The following is a 15,737-nucleotide window of genomic DNA, read 5'->3' as shown; positions in this document are numbered from 1 at the left end:
TACCGGTACTCGACCTTCTCAAGATGGCGGTTGTGAGACGTCGGCAACTTCCGGTCGTGCCCCCAGACCGCCTGTGATGACCTCATATAAATGGCGCATGGCTTTTGTAATCTGCAGGAAAACAAACATTTGAGAAGGTACTAGAGCGAAAGGAACGAATACAGTTTCCCCAAATCTGCATTTACAGGTAGGTAAATGCATTAACGGCGTGAATAATGTGATCTTAAACATATGTAAACACCGAGAAACGACGAAATGTCCTTATTTTTAAGTTGACAAACGCTCTGGAGCTAATGGACACGTTAGGTCTAGCATAGCTAGCAGAATGATCAGTTAAATACTTAAGCGTGTTTTATATTTTTATTAGATCATGGGTGAGTTAGTAAGTTTTTCATGCATATAAAGCGTTAATGAACAACTAACTTTGATAGAATTACCCAGCAGCTTGCGAGATCGAAGTAAGTCAAAAGGAACCAGACTGGCTGCTAGAATAACGTTTTCTGGTTCATTGCCCTTAATTGTCTGAAAAGTTCCGGGCAAAGTTCCTGGTTCTGACCAAACACAATGTGCACAAGGAAAATGTGTGCATTTTACACAGTTTGGGTCGGTTTTTAGATTCTTTCATAATAGTCGTTAGCAGTAGCTAAACCTAGCTGCTACATGATTTCTCCTCCGTCGTCCTGGTAGGAGCCAGGGGAGACTGACATGGCAGAGATGGAGGAGGACATCGGGGATCCGCCGGCCGGAGAGAATGACAATGACTCAGACAGAGATGAAGATGACAGACCCTTTGCTTGGATGGTGAATGACGATATGGAGGAGGAGGAAGAGGAGGAGGAGGAAGAGGAGGAGGTGGATGAGGATGAGCAGGTCTTGGTCTCTGTAGCATCCGACTTTGAGCTGGATGCACCAGCTGAGCGCAGTGGACATATAGCAGTGGTGGATAAAAACATCATGTATGTGTGGGGCGGATATAAGGTATGTAAGCAAAATGTCACACTGTTAAAAGAAGTGTTCCCCTTATTGGTTGTTAAAATCTTATCTCCCCCTCTGTGCAAGAATGCGCAAAACCATGGATTCTTTGATTTGTACCTGCCAAGAAATGAGATCTGGACATACAATATGGAATCAGGAGTATGGTAATTGCCTCTGAATTACATATCCACAATGTCGTCTGCACATTTATGTTTTCATACCAAGTTGAAGCTTTTTTCTTTAAATTAATTTCACAGGGCCAAGCACGTAACCGGAGGTAACCTGCAGACATCCATGTCTGGCAGCTGTGGGGTGTGTGTTGATGGAGTCCTCTATCTATTTGGAGGCCACTACTCCAGGGGTAACACAAACCGGGTACAGCATGTTTGTTACATTCACGCGTTTTGTTAACATCAGATTTGGAGGCGCATTATCTCGCTCCTCATCCTGACTGTCTTTCAGACCTCCTGTCTTCTCTACGTCACTTTTGCAGATTTACCGTCTACCGCTGAGAGCTCCCAGTCTCATCTGGGAGGAAATGAGGGATCTCAAAGGACTCCCTCCATCCTCAAAAGACAAGCTAGGGTGCTGGGTTCAGAAGAACAGGTAAAGAATTAGTACCACCAGTAAATTTACATATTTAATATTTTTTTAAATAAAAATGGTAAATATAAATGTGATTACCCATGCTTAAAAGTATTTATGTTTGATATTCACAGACTTGTGTACTTCGGTGGCTATGGTTATGCTCCACATGGACCTCAGCGAGGGACTTTCGAGTATGATGAAACATCTTCTTTTGTGGTTCGTAAACAAAAACCCTTATCATGTGATCAACCAAATGAAATGTATTCCTAAGCTATATGAAGAGGCCTGGTTATCCATCCATACATGTCTATGCTGCTGTAGTTTGACAGTCCTGGTCGAGGATGGAACAATCACATCCATATCCTGGACCTGGAGACATCGACGTGGAGCCAGCCCATCACCACGGTAATCACATGCACACATGGTCTTCCCCTTTTTCCACGATTGCCCCGCCTTAAGTCAAATTTAGAAATAATATAAGTTAAATACAAGAATTTTCAGTGCTAATTATTTCCTCTCTGCTTGTGCGGCCTGATGTAGGGGAACACCCCGTCACCCAGAGCAGCCCATGCCTGTGCCACTGTTGGCAACAGAGGCTATGTGTTTGGAGGAAGATATAAGGTAAGGGCTAAGAATTGTCAAAAAGGTTTGTCTGCCTGGTAAAAATGTAGTTTTCATACATTTTTAATATATACAAGTTAAGTAAATAAATTAACTTTTTATTTGGTTCACAGAATTACAGACTAAATGATTTGTATTACATTGACATGGACAAATGGGAGTGGCATGAAATGTAAGTCTTGTTCTTGTTAATTATACTACTATCAAGTACCTTTTTTTATTGCAGGACATATTTAAGCTAAAGGGGTGGAAATGACTATATCATATACCCCAAACACACAAATACCCCAACAACCCAATGTGTCTGCTTGTTCTGACTCCCCGTTGTAGGAGTGTTCCCCAGCAGGGCCCAGTAGGTCGGTCCTGGCATTCCTTCAGTCCAGTGTCACCAGACTACATCTTTCTATTTGGAGGTTTTACGACGGAAAGAGAGACGCTGAGTAAGTCAGACACTTCGTAGTGTTGAATGTTGAGGGAACAGGGCCACCACCACGCTCCCTTTACTTGTGCCTGTTTTGCCTTTTGCTTTGTTTGCCTACAAGTTGTTCAGTCTCAGGTCAACTGTTACAGTGTATCGCAACAGGATATTATCACAAGGACCCTCATTACATGGTGCAGGCACAGGGCCATTAAATTTGTGATGTTAACTTCACCATAATAATAGCCGTCTTTCAAGCTATCACACTGCCTCAGACGATCCAATCTTTTTTCAGGTGATGCTTGGTTGTATTCGGTTACTCAAAATGAATGGAAGCCATTCAAACACAGCCACACAGGGAGCCCCAGGTAATTGCCTTCTGTGCTTTTCGATGAATCTTGTTTGGATTTTACAGACTGTTGAGCAGTGGTGCTCCTGTGTTTCAGGTTGTGGCACACGGCTTGCTCTGGTCCAGATGGAGAGGTGTTTGTGTTTGGAGGGTGTGCCAACAACCTGCTGTCGCATCAGCGAGCGGTGAGCTGCAATTCAGGTATACCGTGTAGAATGAAATCTTTCTCTTGCATTAATCTTTAACTTTTTTTTCCCCATTACAGGCACACAGTAATGAGCTATTGATTTTCAACGTTCAACCTAAAACACTAGTTCGGTGAGTGTGTGGAGCATCTTTCTTCTGGTATTAAAATATTTCTTTCTTGCTCATGCGTGCTTTTCCCCACTTGCCAGGTTCTGTATGGAAGCTGTTCTCCAGCACAGCGAACGTCTGTGTCCGTACTGGGACTGCCTGCCTAAACACCTCCTGCACAGCCTCAAACAGAGAATGGCACACGTCAACACACTGGGATCCTAAGACAAGAGGTAGCAATCACTTAAAGGAGACTACGTTTGTATATATGGAGGAGATTTTTGCAGGTAGAGCATTAGTTGAATGTGGACAGCTTTAAAAGATGGGTGCTGACTGGCAAAGCTAAGGCGCACAGGTGATCCTCACAACACAGAGAGCAGAAGCCCCATACTATGTTGGAGTGCGCCTTCATTGACTGTCTTTTGTTCAAAGATTTCCAACAGCAGCATGGAATTGTCAGCATTTATTAACTGTAACTACTGCTAAGAGTGCCTGGTCTTGCTAAAGTCTAGTGTTTAGAACTAGACACTATGATATAAAACAAGTTATCTTTAAATATGGACAAACAAACTTTCATATATTCAACCCCTAAAATAAAATCCTTTTAGCAGAGGAACTATTTCCTCCAGGAGACTATTTTGCATTCTCCCCAATTCTCCACCACAGTAAAACATGTGGCTGATTGACGTGTTTGTCTTAACACTAAATGTGAAGTTGCAAGTCTGTAAGTCTGCTTTAAAAATTTTTGACTCAGTCTTGCTGCTTGCTAGGTCGAGTAGTTTGGTTGTCGCAGACCTAAAACTAGTGCTTTACGTCACGGCAGACTATCACGTTTGAAGCTTTTCTTTATAATTTGTATATACAGTTAATTTATTTGTGACATTGTGGATCCTACTGAGGCTTTTAAAGCCTTAAAGTTGTCTTGATTGGCTCTTGTAGCATTGAGAGTTTTATTTAATCCAGAACTTAAAGTACTGCAAGTGTATTGGATGCTAAGCCTCGTTGCACTGAAACGTTGGTAGGGCTTTGTTTTTGCCTCGTTTGCACAATCTTCCCTCTGTTTTTCTTATGGCGGAATACTGTACATTTGTACTCCAAGAATAAACCAACCACTCAGTGATCCATTATTCAATATTGTTAATTTACATCATTTCATTTCAACAAACTGTCAGTACAATAAAATTATTTATATCCAAATAGGGAACTCATAAGCTCCATGTCTGAAATGATTCAGTCCCACTTAAATCAGTGATGTTCCAGCCGCGTCCATGTTCACTTTTTCTTGGCAGCCAAAAGGTTTGGAGCAGACACTTTAACTTTTCCAGGCATGTTTCTGGAAAGATCGGTGTCCTGTAACACCAGAGGAGAGAGACATATTCACGTCCAGCTATGCCAACAAGAAACCTTTGAAATTCATAGATTGTGATTAGCTTCATTTTTAATAAGTGGCACCAAACTTCTTAATGGTGGCTTGTTTTTCTGAAATGAGGTCCACTTGTTACCTTAACACTGCGAAACAGGTCTTTTTCTCTGGTTGAGGCCTCTTTGGCTTTCATAAAGCTGAACACTGCGGTTCTTGCAGCTGACAGAAACAAAAACTAACATTACTGCCAACTCCACACATCACTGTCATTGTTATGGTGGTTGGTATGATTTCTATCACAATGACTTGCGGTTCTTACCTTTTCCCTTCTTTTGAGAACCTGGTGTCAGTTTGACTTTGTGCCTGTGAAAGCAAACGCTCATCAGTTCTGTCTACTCAGCGTTCCCCCTCCAAACACAAACTGTTGCACTTACTTGTAATTGGACAGCGCAGTGTAGGGAGCGCAGACCGGCACAGCAAACAGCAGCACGTCTTCAGGATGAGGCTGTCCCGTCAGAGACGTGAGCAGGTTTTCGGCTTCCTGGAGAAACAAAATGCCCCTTTACTCACAGCTTGATCTGACTGATTGAGAACTAAGCCGAAAAGGATATTGGTAAATATAATTTCTAATGTTTTACATTGGGAACCTACCTCAGCTCCGGGGTTGTCCTGTTCAGCATCATCCTCCTGAAAGAAAAATGCTGTTTTGTGATCTGTGATACTCCGCGTGCACGTTTAACATTGCCTGTAGTTTCTACCTTGTCCTCCTGCTCTGCAGCACCCCCCTCCCCCTCCTCCTGCCCTCCTGCTGTCTGCTCTGGTTTCCTTGCTGCAGGTTTCGGAGGTGGTTTCTGGGAGTGCGGTTTCCTGACGGGTTCGTCTTTCCCCTTCCCCTTCTTGCCTTTCTTCCCCTTATCTTTCTCTTCCTTAGCGGGTCCAGCTGACTGAGGTTGAAAAGAAATCACATTATTTATTGCTTTAATAGAAGTGTGTAATTGCAAACAAATAAGTGCAACTGAGATCTGATCTGACTTTACCCCAAGCAGCTGCATCATGAGCTCCCTGTCCTCTTCATCTTGGTCTTTATATTTCTCCTTGATCTTCTTCAGTTTATTCTGCAGTGATGATAATAATAAACATGTTAATATCTGATTCATTCATTTATTATGATTTTTTCTGTTCTTTTAATAAAACCAATGAGTAAGAAGAAAAGAAGTGCACCGTTTCACCTTTTGGCCTCTCTTCAGCGGCTGCTGGGAGGGTCCTCCTCCACTTTTAGATGGTGGATCGACTGCGTCACCAGATGCAGCCTCAGCCTTTTCCTCCGTGTCACAACCTTCCTGCTTCTGTTTCTTCTTCTTCTCGTCTCTGGGGACAGTAAAAACAATGATTAGTCAATGACTGACTACATAAAAATGTTCACCCATATCTAATTGTGAAATTTAAAAAAATGCCTCCGTTCTCATCTTGAACTAATGTCTCAATTCTATAGCAAACCCACCTTTTCTGCTTGGCAGTCATGCGTTTCTTCCCAATCGACTCGACATTAGCCTAAAGGGGTTTTTCCAAAAAGGAACATTAGAAATTCATATTTTTGTGAAGCTAATAAATGTGTTTGGCTGAGGAGAGGAACCAAATACCTCAGTAGTTGCTTCCTTTTTGAAACCAGCATTCTGAATATTCCTAAAAAAAAAGAAAATGCCATTTTAATACATTCACAATCAAGTTCACTGTTTGTTCTGCAGTGGTAATATTACCTGCTGGGCTGCAAATGTGCCAGAGAGATCGTCGTATCAGGAAAGGCAAATTCTTCAGTGTCGCTATTCCTCCCACTGTCTTCCTCTTTCCCTTCGTCTTCATCTCCCTCCACCTCCATGTTGTTCTGCTCTGCTGCAGGCTTCTCAGGAACACTCTCCAAGTCTGAGACATTGTTTTCCTTTTTGATCTTCCTCTTCTCCTCCTCTTCCTCCTCCTCATCTTCACCTCCTTCTGCTGTCTTCTCACCCTGATCTTCATTACTGCTGTCATCACCTGCAAAGGCAGCACAGTCCGTTACAACACTCAATAGTGTAATTAAACCTTTGCTAATTCATTAGCAGGTTCCTACCGATCAGCTCTTCTCCCTCCTCTAACAGCTCAGCAGCTCTGGATGTTACGTCCTCCATGTCGTCCTCCACAGTCTTCACTTTTCGCTCCCCTTTGTGTCTAAACACACTTTGATCATCTACCTAATAAAAAAAAAAACCCCACAAACCTTGACTTGAAAACTACATGTAAATATCAGTCAGTCAAGTTTTCAAGAATCTGATGTACTACTTCTTATATTTCATTGTTTGAGAATAAAAAAGTTATTTTAATTACCTTGAAGAGGAATCCAAAGCCCATAATCAAGTAAGAAGGAGGCAGGAAATTCTTCTTTCCTGCAGTGGCAGATATAAATGTTAACGGTGACATCCATCGTGTGACTTTTTTTTGTTGTGCCTCCTATAGCAAAACAACCTCATACCTCTGATCATGAAACTACCAGTTGTCAGGTATTCTCCAGTGGGAGCAGTCTTAGACACCTAAACATACAATATAATAGCATCTAGTAAAGAAACCACAATGTAAAGTTAACAGTTTAGACTGTTATAACTATGGAGTGCGATTAAAAACAAAATCAAGTTATGAAACTACAGTACTTTGTGTCCAAAACAAATAGAAACAGTAAGAATAATGAAAGAAGGGTTTAAACAGCTTAGTTAGTTAATGTGTTGCCTAATGTTCATGACTCACCTGATTGTGATGGACCCACCAAGCACTGGTGATGATCTTCGCATCCCAGGCAGCGCTGTAGCACACGGCCATGGTGCCAGCCTCGGTCAGAGTGCGAGGAGGGATGGGGTCACCTGACGTGAGAGGAAAGAATCATCACATATGGTCATAGGTGGAACATTCGATTCGAGAGCAGATAGGCTGTAATGGTGCAGGTTTACCTGAGGGGTTTTTAATGACACAGCTAGTTGCTCCGTGGAGGTCAGCGTGAACATAGACATCTCCTGATGGCATGAAAGCACAGATGATGAGATACACCCGCTTCAGCTCAAGGTTAGTCTGTATGTGTGATTCATGGCATTACCAGCCCGGAGGTAGCGTTTGACGATCATCTCGTTCTGCTGCTGGTCTCTCCCAGCAATGATGAGATAATTCTCCGAGCTTATGAACCACAGGAACTTCTCAAACCTGCCAGAGCATCGGTGCACTGCTCATCAAGCACACATGCAAAGTACTGGATCCACAAAGGCGGATGTCGGAGCACCACAGTGCAACTTACCAGTAGACCTTTCTGGCTTTTTGAATGGTGGTCACTGTCTGGACTTCCTTTAGTGTTTGCTGGGTTTTCTTCTCTGCTGATTTCATGGCCTGTTAACAGTGCATTATCGTTGGAGAGAAGCGGTCCAACTGCCTGGTGTGATTGTAAATTTACAAACTGCATTCTCACCTTATCTGCTGCTTCAATGGTTTTTTGTTCCTTCTTCTCAGCACTGCGTTTGAAGTCATAATACCTGAACAACAGCATAATGAGAATGTGTACTAACAGTTAAAACAACAGCTGGGACTTTTTGTCACAATACATTAATAATAGTCACAATTCATAAAAAAGGCTTGGTGAAAAGTGGAAACCTACTTTTTAGCATTGGCATAAGCCGACAGGGCAAGATCCACGTCCACTAACATGGGCTTGTTCTTTTGTGGCTTCTTGCTTTGTCCTTTGTTTTTGTTTTTCTTCCCTTTCTCTTCAGGGACGTCAGCGTGTTCTTCTTCTACCTGGTCATCCTCTGAAATGTATGGATTCCTGGAGGAAGCGGTCAAACACAGGTGCAAAAGGAGTTAAAAAGGGCTAATTAAAATTTAGCAGAAAAATGCACTGGATGTTCTAGGAGGCCTCACTTTAAAAGCATGGTGATGTGATTGGTCTGCAGCTTCAGCTCCTTAATGGCACAGGCCACAGGGTCTCCAGCAGCCTGCGCTTCCTTCACGATGGTGCCGATCTCAGTCCAGTCCACCTGATTGGCCAGTGCACTGCGCACCACCTGCAGTGCCCTTTCTACCACGGGCAGGTTCATCTCCACCAGTTCACCTTTTACTCTGTCAACCTCCTGCCACACATCACACATCAGTTCAGCAAAGCAGAACTTGAATGAGCTGACTGGTGTATGGAGTTAAACCTTCAGTATGGATGGAGAATGACCCTTCTAACCAATCAGAGCATTAGAGTTATTTCTTCTTTAGAGACTAGCAGAGTAGTGTGTAATGCAAAATACAAAATCATTTTCTCCAAAACATCACAGTTTAGGTTTTAACCATGCAAACGGGGCTGACCTGTGCTTGGTGCAAGGCCTCCAGCCTCTGCTCGTGGTCCTTCTTAACGTTTTCCAACTTCTTTAGAGCTTGTTTCTCCTGCTGCAAGGCCTTCATGTCAATCCTTTGACTTTCCATCTTAGAAAAGAACTCATCCACTGCCTGAGTGAACACATCATATTGGAGATTGATATCGTAAGAGAAAGATCATTCCTTCCTACAGAAAACATATCCCTCGTTAATGTTAATTATTCACCTTGTCAAAAGTGTCAAACTCCAAATGAGGGCTCTTTGCATGTTGGGCAAAGAGGAATGGGTGAAATTCATCATATCTGTAAGTACACGTCATAATTACAATTAGGCTAAGAATATTAAAAACAAACAAACTTCAACAGAACTTAACATACGTGAGAAGGTCCTCGCTGGGTTTGCCTGGAGTTAAGACTGGTTTCTTCTCGCTCTTCTGAATGATGTAACCCTTGAATGAATGAATCGGAGTCTGAATTAAGCAAATGCCTACCGGGATCTCAAATCGCAGGCCTTCAAATAAAGTTAACTTACTTTGCCGCTAAAGTTCTCGGTTTTGTCCATGTATGTTTCTGCAATGTGCATCGCCTCCAGGATTTTAGGTGCAACTGAGAAAATCAAATATTTATTAAGAAAACACATCATCATCTAATCTAAAATAATAATAATCACTTTTAGTTTGTACATGCTGTAAACAAGTGTCGCCATCTATACCTTCAGCAGCATCAACTTGGCTGTCAGTTTTGACAGAACCTGGCAGTCCTGCTTCAATCAGACTGTGTTCTATCAGAGTGGCACCATAAGCTGAAAACAAATTTAAAGAAAACTATAGATCTGGTTCAGGTCAATGTTTCGAAACACACTGCACAGCTGCTTACGAAGATGAGGGTTCAGGACCCTTTTCACTTGCTCCCCATTTGGCGCCTTGCTGAGAATGTCAATGAGTCTATATCAAAAAGGAAAATAGATCATGCTTATGCTCATACAGCGGTGATTATAAATTATTTGGCAGTGATAGCCTTCATTTCAGGGACAGCTAACATTTATAAACACTTGGTTACCGCTCTAAACTGATGAGAGGTTCAGGAGGCCGAGCGCTCTCCACAGGGTACCGCTCTCTCACAGCAATCTTGACATCTTCAGCCTCTGCTGTGCGAAACCGCAGCAGGTTCAGGATGGTATACTCATGGTCTGTAAGAATGATGTTACCCTGGAAACAGACATTGCCTGAGAGGTCAGTAATGTTAGTATATGGGCAAAACCACAGCTAAAATGAACCACACTCAGTTGTGACACTCTCACCCTGTCGTAAAGCTCAACAATCAAGTGGTAAGCAGCCTCATCAGAACCAAACTGAATGTCCACAATCCTGTCAATGCCGAGCTGTTTGACCTGGGTCAGTCGCCTCGTCTTCAGGTGTTTTCGACACTATTTTGGAGAAGAGCACTGTTTAATCAAATCTGCTGATTTTGAATTTGCTGTTTAAAAGATCAACGAGCTGCCCTTACTTTCATTGCGAACCCGGAAGGCATCATGTTCTTGGGCCATTCGAAGTCTGTGGAGTGAATACGGGTCCCAGACTCGATCAGAAGAATCGCTTTACTGTCGGGCCTGAAACAGCAACATGTTTATTCAACATTTGCATGTGAATGCAACTCTAAGCTGTTTTACTTTAGCATTTTCACGTCACTATACTATATGTTTTGTACTAAACTACACTGAAACAAGAAATGCATTATACCTATTAATCTAACATTTTAATTACATTTTTCGTGTTACATTTCGTGTTTATCCTATAAAACGACATTACAATAAAACTTTGAGAGTCAAGTTTTTAGAGTTCTTACTTTTGCAGCCGGATGAGATAGGTCTTATTGTCGATATCATACACGTTATTTACTCTCATGCCGATGTAGCTGCGAAACAAGAAAAGAAAATGCATAGAAAGCACATAAACATTTACGAAATGCATCCACATTAACGACGATTAGAACAGCGATCACTGGCTAAAACACATTAGCAGCCCGGCTAACTGCACATATGTCACCTACTTGGCATTGATCTCGGCGATAACTGCCCTAATATCCACAGTGGTGAATCGTGTCTTCATTGTGACTTAAAAGCTGACAACCTTCAGAAAACAGAAACGTAAACACTGTCAAGAAACATTCACATTTCTCCCGCAAAGCCAGCAGGGAGACATGCAGGAAAAAGCTGCGCATGCGCACGTTTGACAACCAGTACGGGAGCCGACGTGGAACAAAACCCACAGGTCTACGCCTTTTACACCTACTGGTATCGAATGAAGAGAATATTGTTGTGAATAGGATTTACTGGTCCATGGTAACGGTACGCTATGATCAAAGGAATGCTGTGTGATTTGAATAGATTGCTATAAGGTATCGTTAAGCTCATGGTAGGCACTTCATCAGTCAATGTGCACTAATGATGCACTACTCAAACTGGCTTATTGGCGTGAAAAACAGGGCAAGCCTCCGCAATGCATGTAAAACACTGCCCAGCACCGACTGGGGCAACAGGGCGAATGTTGTGGACGTGCAGAACAACAACCCACATTCAAACGAGAAGACATCCGAGCTGATGGTCACCGCCCACCTCTGGAGTAAAGGTAACGACTGAGGTGAATTATCCGGCTGTAACAGACAAAGTCGGGCCTTCGACGAAGAAAATCTGCATTGCTGGGTGTTTGAACACGGCAACGCATTGTTAGCTGTGATGTTGTGTTAAATATGAACGCGCGGCGGATGTGAGAGAGTCACACACTGAGCCGGAGTTTCCAGTATCCTCCTCAGGTCAGAGTGGAGGCTGAAGGCGTGCTCCGTTACCAGGGCGACGGTCAGCTAACAGGGCTGGCTAGCGGGGCTAAGCTAGCACTCGTACGCGTTCGGCGTCTGTTTTGACACGTTGACGCGTCAAAACATACTTGCATTTCCAAACGTCAAGTGGAAATGTACTGTCCGGATGTTATGGGCAAGCGAATCAGATGTGGCGGCTAACACCGAAGGAATGCATCGTAAGTTGTGCGCTAGCTTAGCGTCAGCTAACGGAGGAGCGGAGCGATGACAGGTCACGGCACTAGGCTTCCAGTCCCAACACTTCTCGCGCTCCTACAGCTTTTAAGAACAAGTTACTTTAATGTGCCTCGATTGCAAATAAACTACTAAACTAACAATAGTGACACTTAAATTCTATGTTATTTGGCACCGGTGTTTGAATTAATTGTTATTTTGCCAGGACACATAAAATTGTCGTTAACTAGTTGTTTAGTTCTCTTGGAACAGGCCGAATGTAATATTATTTGGTTTCTATAATAATGAAGCAGCTATATTTAGTTAGCAACATTTAAAGGGAGAATCCGCTTTATAATAAATTATATTATTAGCCAAACAATGCAATGCATATTAATAAAGATGGACAGTTATAGTAAGTCAGCCCTGCTAAGAAAGCATATGAATGAGTTATTTCCATGTATATTTCCTACGCACAAATTTCAACTTCAGCTTTACATTTCCTTGCAGGATACAAAATAATTAAGAAAATTGGGGAGGGCACATTTTCTGACGTGGTCAAAACTCAGAGCCTGAAAGATGGGAAGTTCTACGCATGTAAAACCATGAAGCAGACCATTAACAGGTATGTGTTCAGGAGCAAATAGTGCAGCTTCCTCAATGAACCTTTGGAACATTTGAAAGTCAGCTGCTATCATGCATATCATCAGATGCCATGCTAATATGCTTTTGTCATCTGTTTATGGTTGTCAAGTCTGGAGCAGGCCAATAACCTGCGGGAAGTTCAGGCAATGAAGAGACTGAGCCCACATGCAAATATCATCCAGCTGCATGAACTGATTTTGTAAGTACTGAAGTGATCAGTAAATTATTAATTATTTTATGTTTCCTGTGACATGTTTTTTGACTGTGATTGATTGTTTCAGCAACAAAGAAACTGGAACCGTTTCTTTAATTTGTGAGCTGATGGAGATGAACATCTATGAATACATACAAGGCAAGTATTCAGATAGAACCAGCGCTTACATCCGTGTAATCATTCATGAAGATGTCGGTATAGTTTTTATCCCATTATACATTTTTCATTCATTGCAGGAAGACAAACTCCACTTCCCGAACACACAGTTAAACAATACATGTACCAGCTTTGCAAGTCGCTTGAACATATGCACAGGTAGTTATAAAAACAAAAATAGGTCCATATTCAAATGCACTATAATAATACTTCACTTGTTATCGTTTACAGCTGCGGGATCTTTCACCGAGATGTAAAGCCTGAGAACATTCTGATCAAAGTGAGATTCAGCGCTATGTAATGTAATGCACTACAGAAATCTAAGAAAGCTGATCGAATTTTATGTCTTGCATGTTTTGTCAATAATTGTGTACAACTTTCAGCAAAATATTCTGAAGCTTGGAGACTTTGGCTCCTGTCGGAGTGTGTACTCCAAGCCCCCACACACGGAGTACATTTCCACACGCTGGTACAGAGCTCCAGAGTGTCTCCTCACTGACGGCTATTACAGCTTAAAGATGGACATCTGGAGCACTGGCTGTGTCTTTTTTGAGATCATGAGGTACCGTCACTGGACATGAAGAAATGTGAGACAAAAGCTGCATGGTCCGTTTTGTTGTGGCCGTTTATGCTATGTTCACCTTTGTTTTTCAGCTTAAACCCTCTCTTTCCCGGAACCAATGAGTTGGACCAGGTTGCTAAGATTCACGATGTGCTGGGGACGCCGGAACACAGTGTCCTTCAGAAGTTTAAGCAGTATGTGTTTTTCTTCAAATATAACAAAATAAGTGCGAATGCCTGTCATTCCTGGGCCTAAAACTGTCATATTCATGTCTTTATGTTTGGCAGGTCTAGAGCGATGCATTTCAATTTTCCTCCTAAGAAGGGCTCCGGGATCTCACGGTTAATCCCCAACTGTCCAGCCCCGGCCCTGTCGCTGCTCTATCAGATGCTTGCCTACGACCCAGACGAACGTATCACTGCGGAAACAGCTCTGCGGCACACGTACTTCAGGGAAATCAGGTGAAGTTATACTGTAACTGACTACAAAGAGAACTACCTTCACAGCAATTATTGATAGATGGCAGTATTCACCCAAAAACGTGATTTATTCCGCTTTCAGACTGGCAGAGAAGAAAGCCGACACCCTTCACAGAGTTTCTGGGATTGTGGATGGAGTAGGGAGTGGTGAAACGCACAGCTCCTTACAGCACATCTGGCGTCAAACCAGACTTGGCAAACAGCTGAGGGGAAGACACACAAGACAAACACCTTTAATGAGTGTAGGTTTACAGTATGCTGGACAAACAGATTTTAGTCAATTTAAACAAAAGCTCCAGAGAACAGTCCAAACTACTATAAGTGCACCGTCCCATTTGATTTGTTCAATTCTTTATCCTCAGCACAACATGAAGCATGTAGCAGAGCCCGTCATCAGACGGAACGTCGCTCATTACTCCTCGGAGCTGCCCAAGCTCAACATGGTCGTACCAGGACCTCAGATCTCCTTCCCAGTCTCCACTGTGCCTGCATTCACGGTCACTCACCGAGGCACGCTGCCAGCCATCACATCTAAAAAGTGCCAGTCACGGTTGGCAAAGGTAGCGCTACAGAGTTATCTGGCTTTAGAGCCACAGTAGTGCTTTCACTGAGGCTTTTGATTTGGCATTTAAGCTGCATGTCCTCTCTCCACAGCCCCGGGATGAGTCACACCGCACAGCTTTTAAGACCTACTACATGCCACCTCTGGAGCGGAAACACGGAGGCTTCTAAAAGCCAAAACACTTCCATGTCTTAAAGAAACCTTTTCTGAAAAGGGGGAGAACAATGTTTGAACAGACCTGATGTTAAAATCTAAAAGCAACACAGAAATGGAAGATAAAATGCAATGGAGACCACAAATCCTGTCATTACCATCTGTAATGAAATGTTTAACCCTGATTGTAATGTTGAAATTCAATGTGATCCAGACTCTGTACTCTCATACTCATTATGTTGGATTGATGGTGTATTTTAGGTACTCGACTTGGTCAGGTATCACATGTAGATACCTGACATGTAGACTATACTTCATCTGAGCCCATTACACAAGCAATACATTGTTGGACGAGAGGACAGCTGGTAACTATGGGGAATTCATGAATATGGTTTAGTAGGAAACATGATCTTCCTGGAAAACAATATGGATATTTTTAAGTTGTCACACCCCTTACGCTTTGAACTTTGAATCACAAGGGATAAAGGAAACCGTTGACCCAGTAAAATCATGGGTAGTAGGAAAAAAAGTTTCCAAGCATTGAAATAAAAGCAACAAAAGACAGGTGAACCACTGAGGAAAGCACAGATAAAACATGCATTTCAGTAAAAACATGTAAAATTAATTCTAATGCAGTGGATTCCTAAACCAGCTGTAACTCAAAGTCGTAAAGCAGACGCACACCAAGGCAGGGTTGGATACTGTGAATGAGCTCCATGAAAAAGAAGTTATTGGAATGTACTTTTCATGACCAACAGTAATGTGTGGGCCACTACACAGATCAGCTGTGCATGTAATGAACAGCTGTTTTTGTAGGTAGGAGGTTTTTTTAATGCTCTTCGAACCACAACTTGAAGGCTTCTCATAACACCTGTGACATTGCTACTCAGAGCTGTGAGCTCATTAAAAGGAACTCAGTGGATGTCTATTGTGTTCAGTATTGTAATTCATAAAGTAAAAA

The 15,737-nt window shown here is 42.5% G+C and overlaps 3 protein-coding genes across 6 annotated transcripts; 2 read left to right on the top strand and 1 right to left on the bottom strand.

Moving 5' to 3' along the window:
* The first annotated feature begins 28 nt into the window (after nucleotides 1–28).
* Nucleotides 29–4,372, top strand: klhdc2 (kelch domain containing 2). Its single transcript, XM_029138548.3, has 14 exons — nucleotides 29–187; nucleotides 688–978; nucleotides 1,060–1,139; nucleotides 1,233–1,350; nucleotides 1,469–1,581; nucleotides 1,695–1,779; nucleotides 1,885–1,968; nucleotides 2,104–2,184; nucleotides 2,298–2,356; nucleotides 2,515–2,624; nucleotides 2,898–2,970; nucleotides 3,049–3,136; nucleotides 3,217–3,269; nucleotides 3,347–4,372. Exons 2-14 carry the CDS (start codon nucleotides 706–708, stop codon nucleotides 3,468–3,470), a joined length of 1,341 nt encoding a protein of 446 aa, XP_028994381.1. The 5' UTR covers nucleotides 29–187; nucleotides 688–705; the 3' UTR covers nucleotides 3,471–4,372.
* Nucleotides 4,366–11,796, bottom strand: LOC114848219 (ribosome quality control complex subunit NEMF-like). The gene is made up of 33 exons (XM_029138536.3): nucleotides 11,552–11,796; nucleotides 11,028–11,107; nucleotides 10,824–10,892; nucleotides 10,485–10,587; nucleotides 10,279–10,404; nucleotides 10,038–10,186; nucleotides 9,855–9,922; nucleotides 9,691–9,780; nucleotides 9,511–9,584; nucleotides 9,357–9,427; nucleotides 9,206–9,281; nucleotides 8,971–9,111; nucleotides 8,539–8,747; nucleotides 8,276–8,443; nucleotides 8,090–8,153; nucleotides 7,922–8,010; nucleotides 7,727–7,830; nucleotides 7,584–7,646; nucleotides 7,384–7,496; nucleotides 7,115–7,172; nucleotides 6,970–7,028; nucleotides 6,716–6,836; nucleotides 6,366–6,639; nucleotides 6,249–6,291; nucleotides 6,110–6,159; nucleotides 5,838–5,976; nucleotides 5,646–5,723; nucleotides 5,367–5,552; nucleotides 5,260–5,295; nucleotides 5,043–5,149; nucleotides 4,928–4,971; nucleotides 4,748–4,827; nucleotides 4,366–4,595 (listed from the first exon to the last, which is right to left on the bottom strand). Exons 2-33 carry the CDS (start codon nucleotides 11,084–11,086, stop codon nucleotides 4,518–4,520), a joined length of 3,189 nt encoding a protein of 1,062 aa, XP_028994369.1. The 5' UTR covers nucleotides 11,087–11,107; nucleotides 11,552–11,796; the 3' UTR covers nucleotides 4,366–4,517.
* Nucleotides 11,237–15,698, top strand: LOC114848224 (MAPK/MAK/MRK overlapping kinase-like). Of its 4 annotated transcripts, none has more exons than XM_029138545.3 (13): nucleotides 11,237–11,375; nucleotides 11,463–11,605; nucleotides 12,516–12,630; nucleotides 12,760–12,849; nucleotides 12,932–13,002; nucleotides 13,101–13,179; nucleotides 13,252–13,300; nucleotides 13,404–13,582; nucleotides 13,675–13,776; nucleotides 13,870–14,043; nucleotides 14,144–14,303; nucleotides 14,424–14,621; nucleotides 14,716–15,698. In XM_029138545.3, exons 2-13 carry the CDS (start codon nucleotides 11,578–11,580, stop codon nucleotides 14,791–14,793), a joined length of 1,323 nt encoding a protein of 440 aa, XP_028994378.1. In that variant the 5' UTR covers nucleotides 11,237–11,375; nucleotides 11,463–11,577; the 3' UTR covers nucleotides 14,794–15,698. The 4 variants fall into 4 exon arrangements, with proteins under 4 accessions (XP_028994378.1, XP_028994379.1, XP_028994376.1 ...); XM_029138546.3 differs by having other exon boundaries at nucleotides 11,242–11,325; XM_029138543.3 differs by having other exon boundaries at nucleotides 11,267–11,605.
* The last annotated feature ends 39 nt before the right edge of the window (nucleotides 15,699–15,737 follow it).

Source organism: Betta splendens, chromosome 22 (genome assembly GCF_900634795.4).
Source record: "Betta splendens chromosome 22, fBetSpl5.4, whole genome shotgun sequence".
Lineage (NCBI taxonomy): Eukaryota > Metazoa > Chordata > Actinopteri > Anabantiformes > Osphronemidae > Betta > Betta splendens.
Note: the sequence above shows the minus strand (reverse complement) of the source record. Positions and strands in the feature narration are given on the sequence as shown.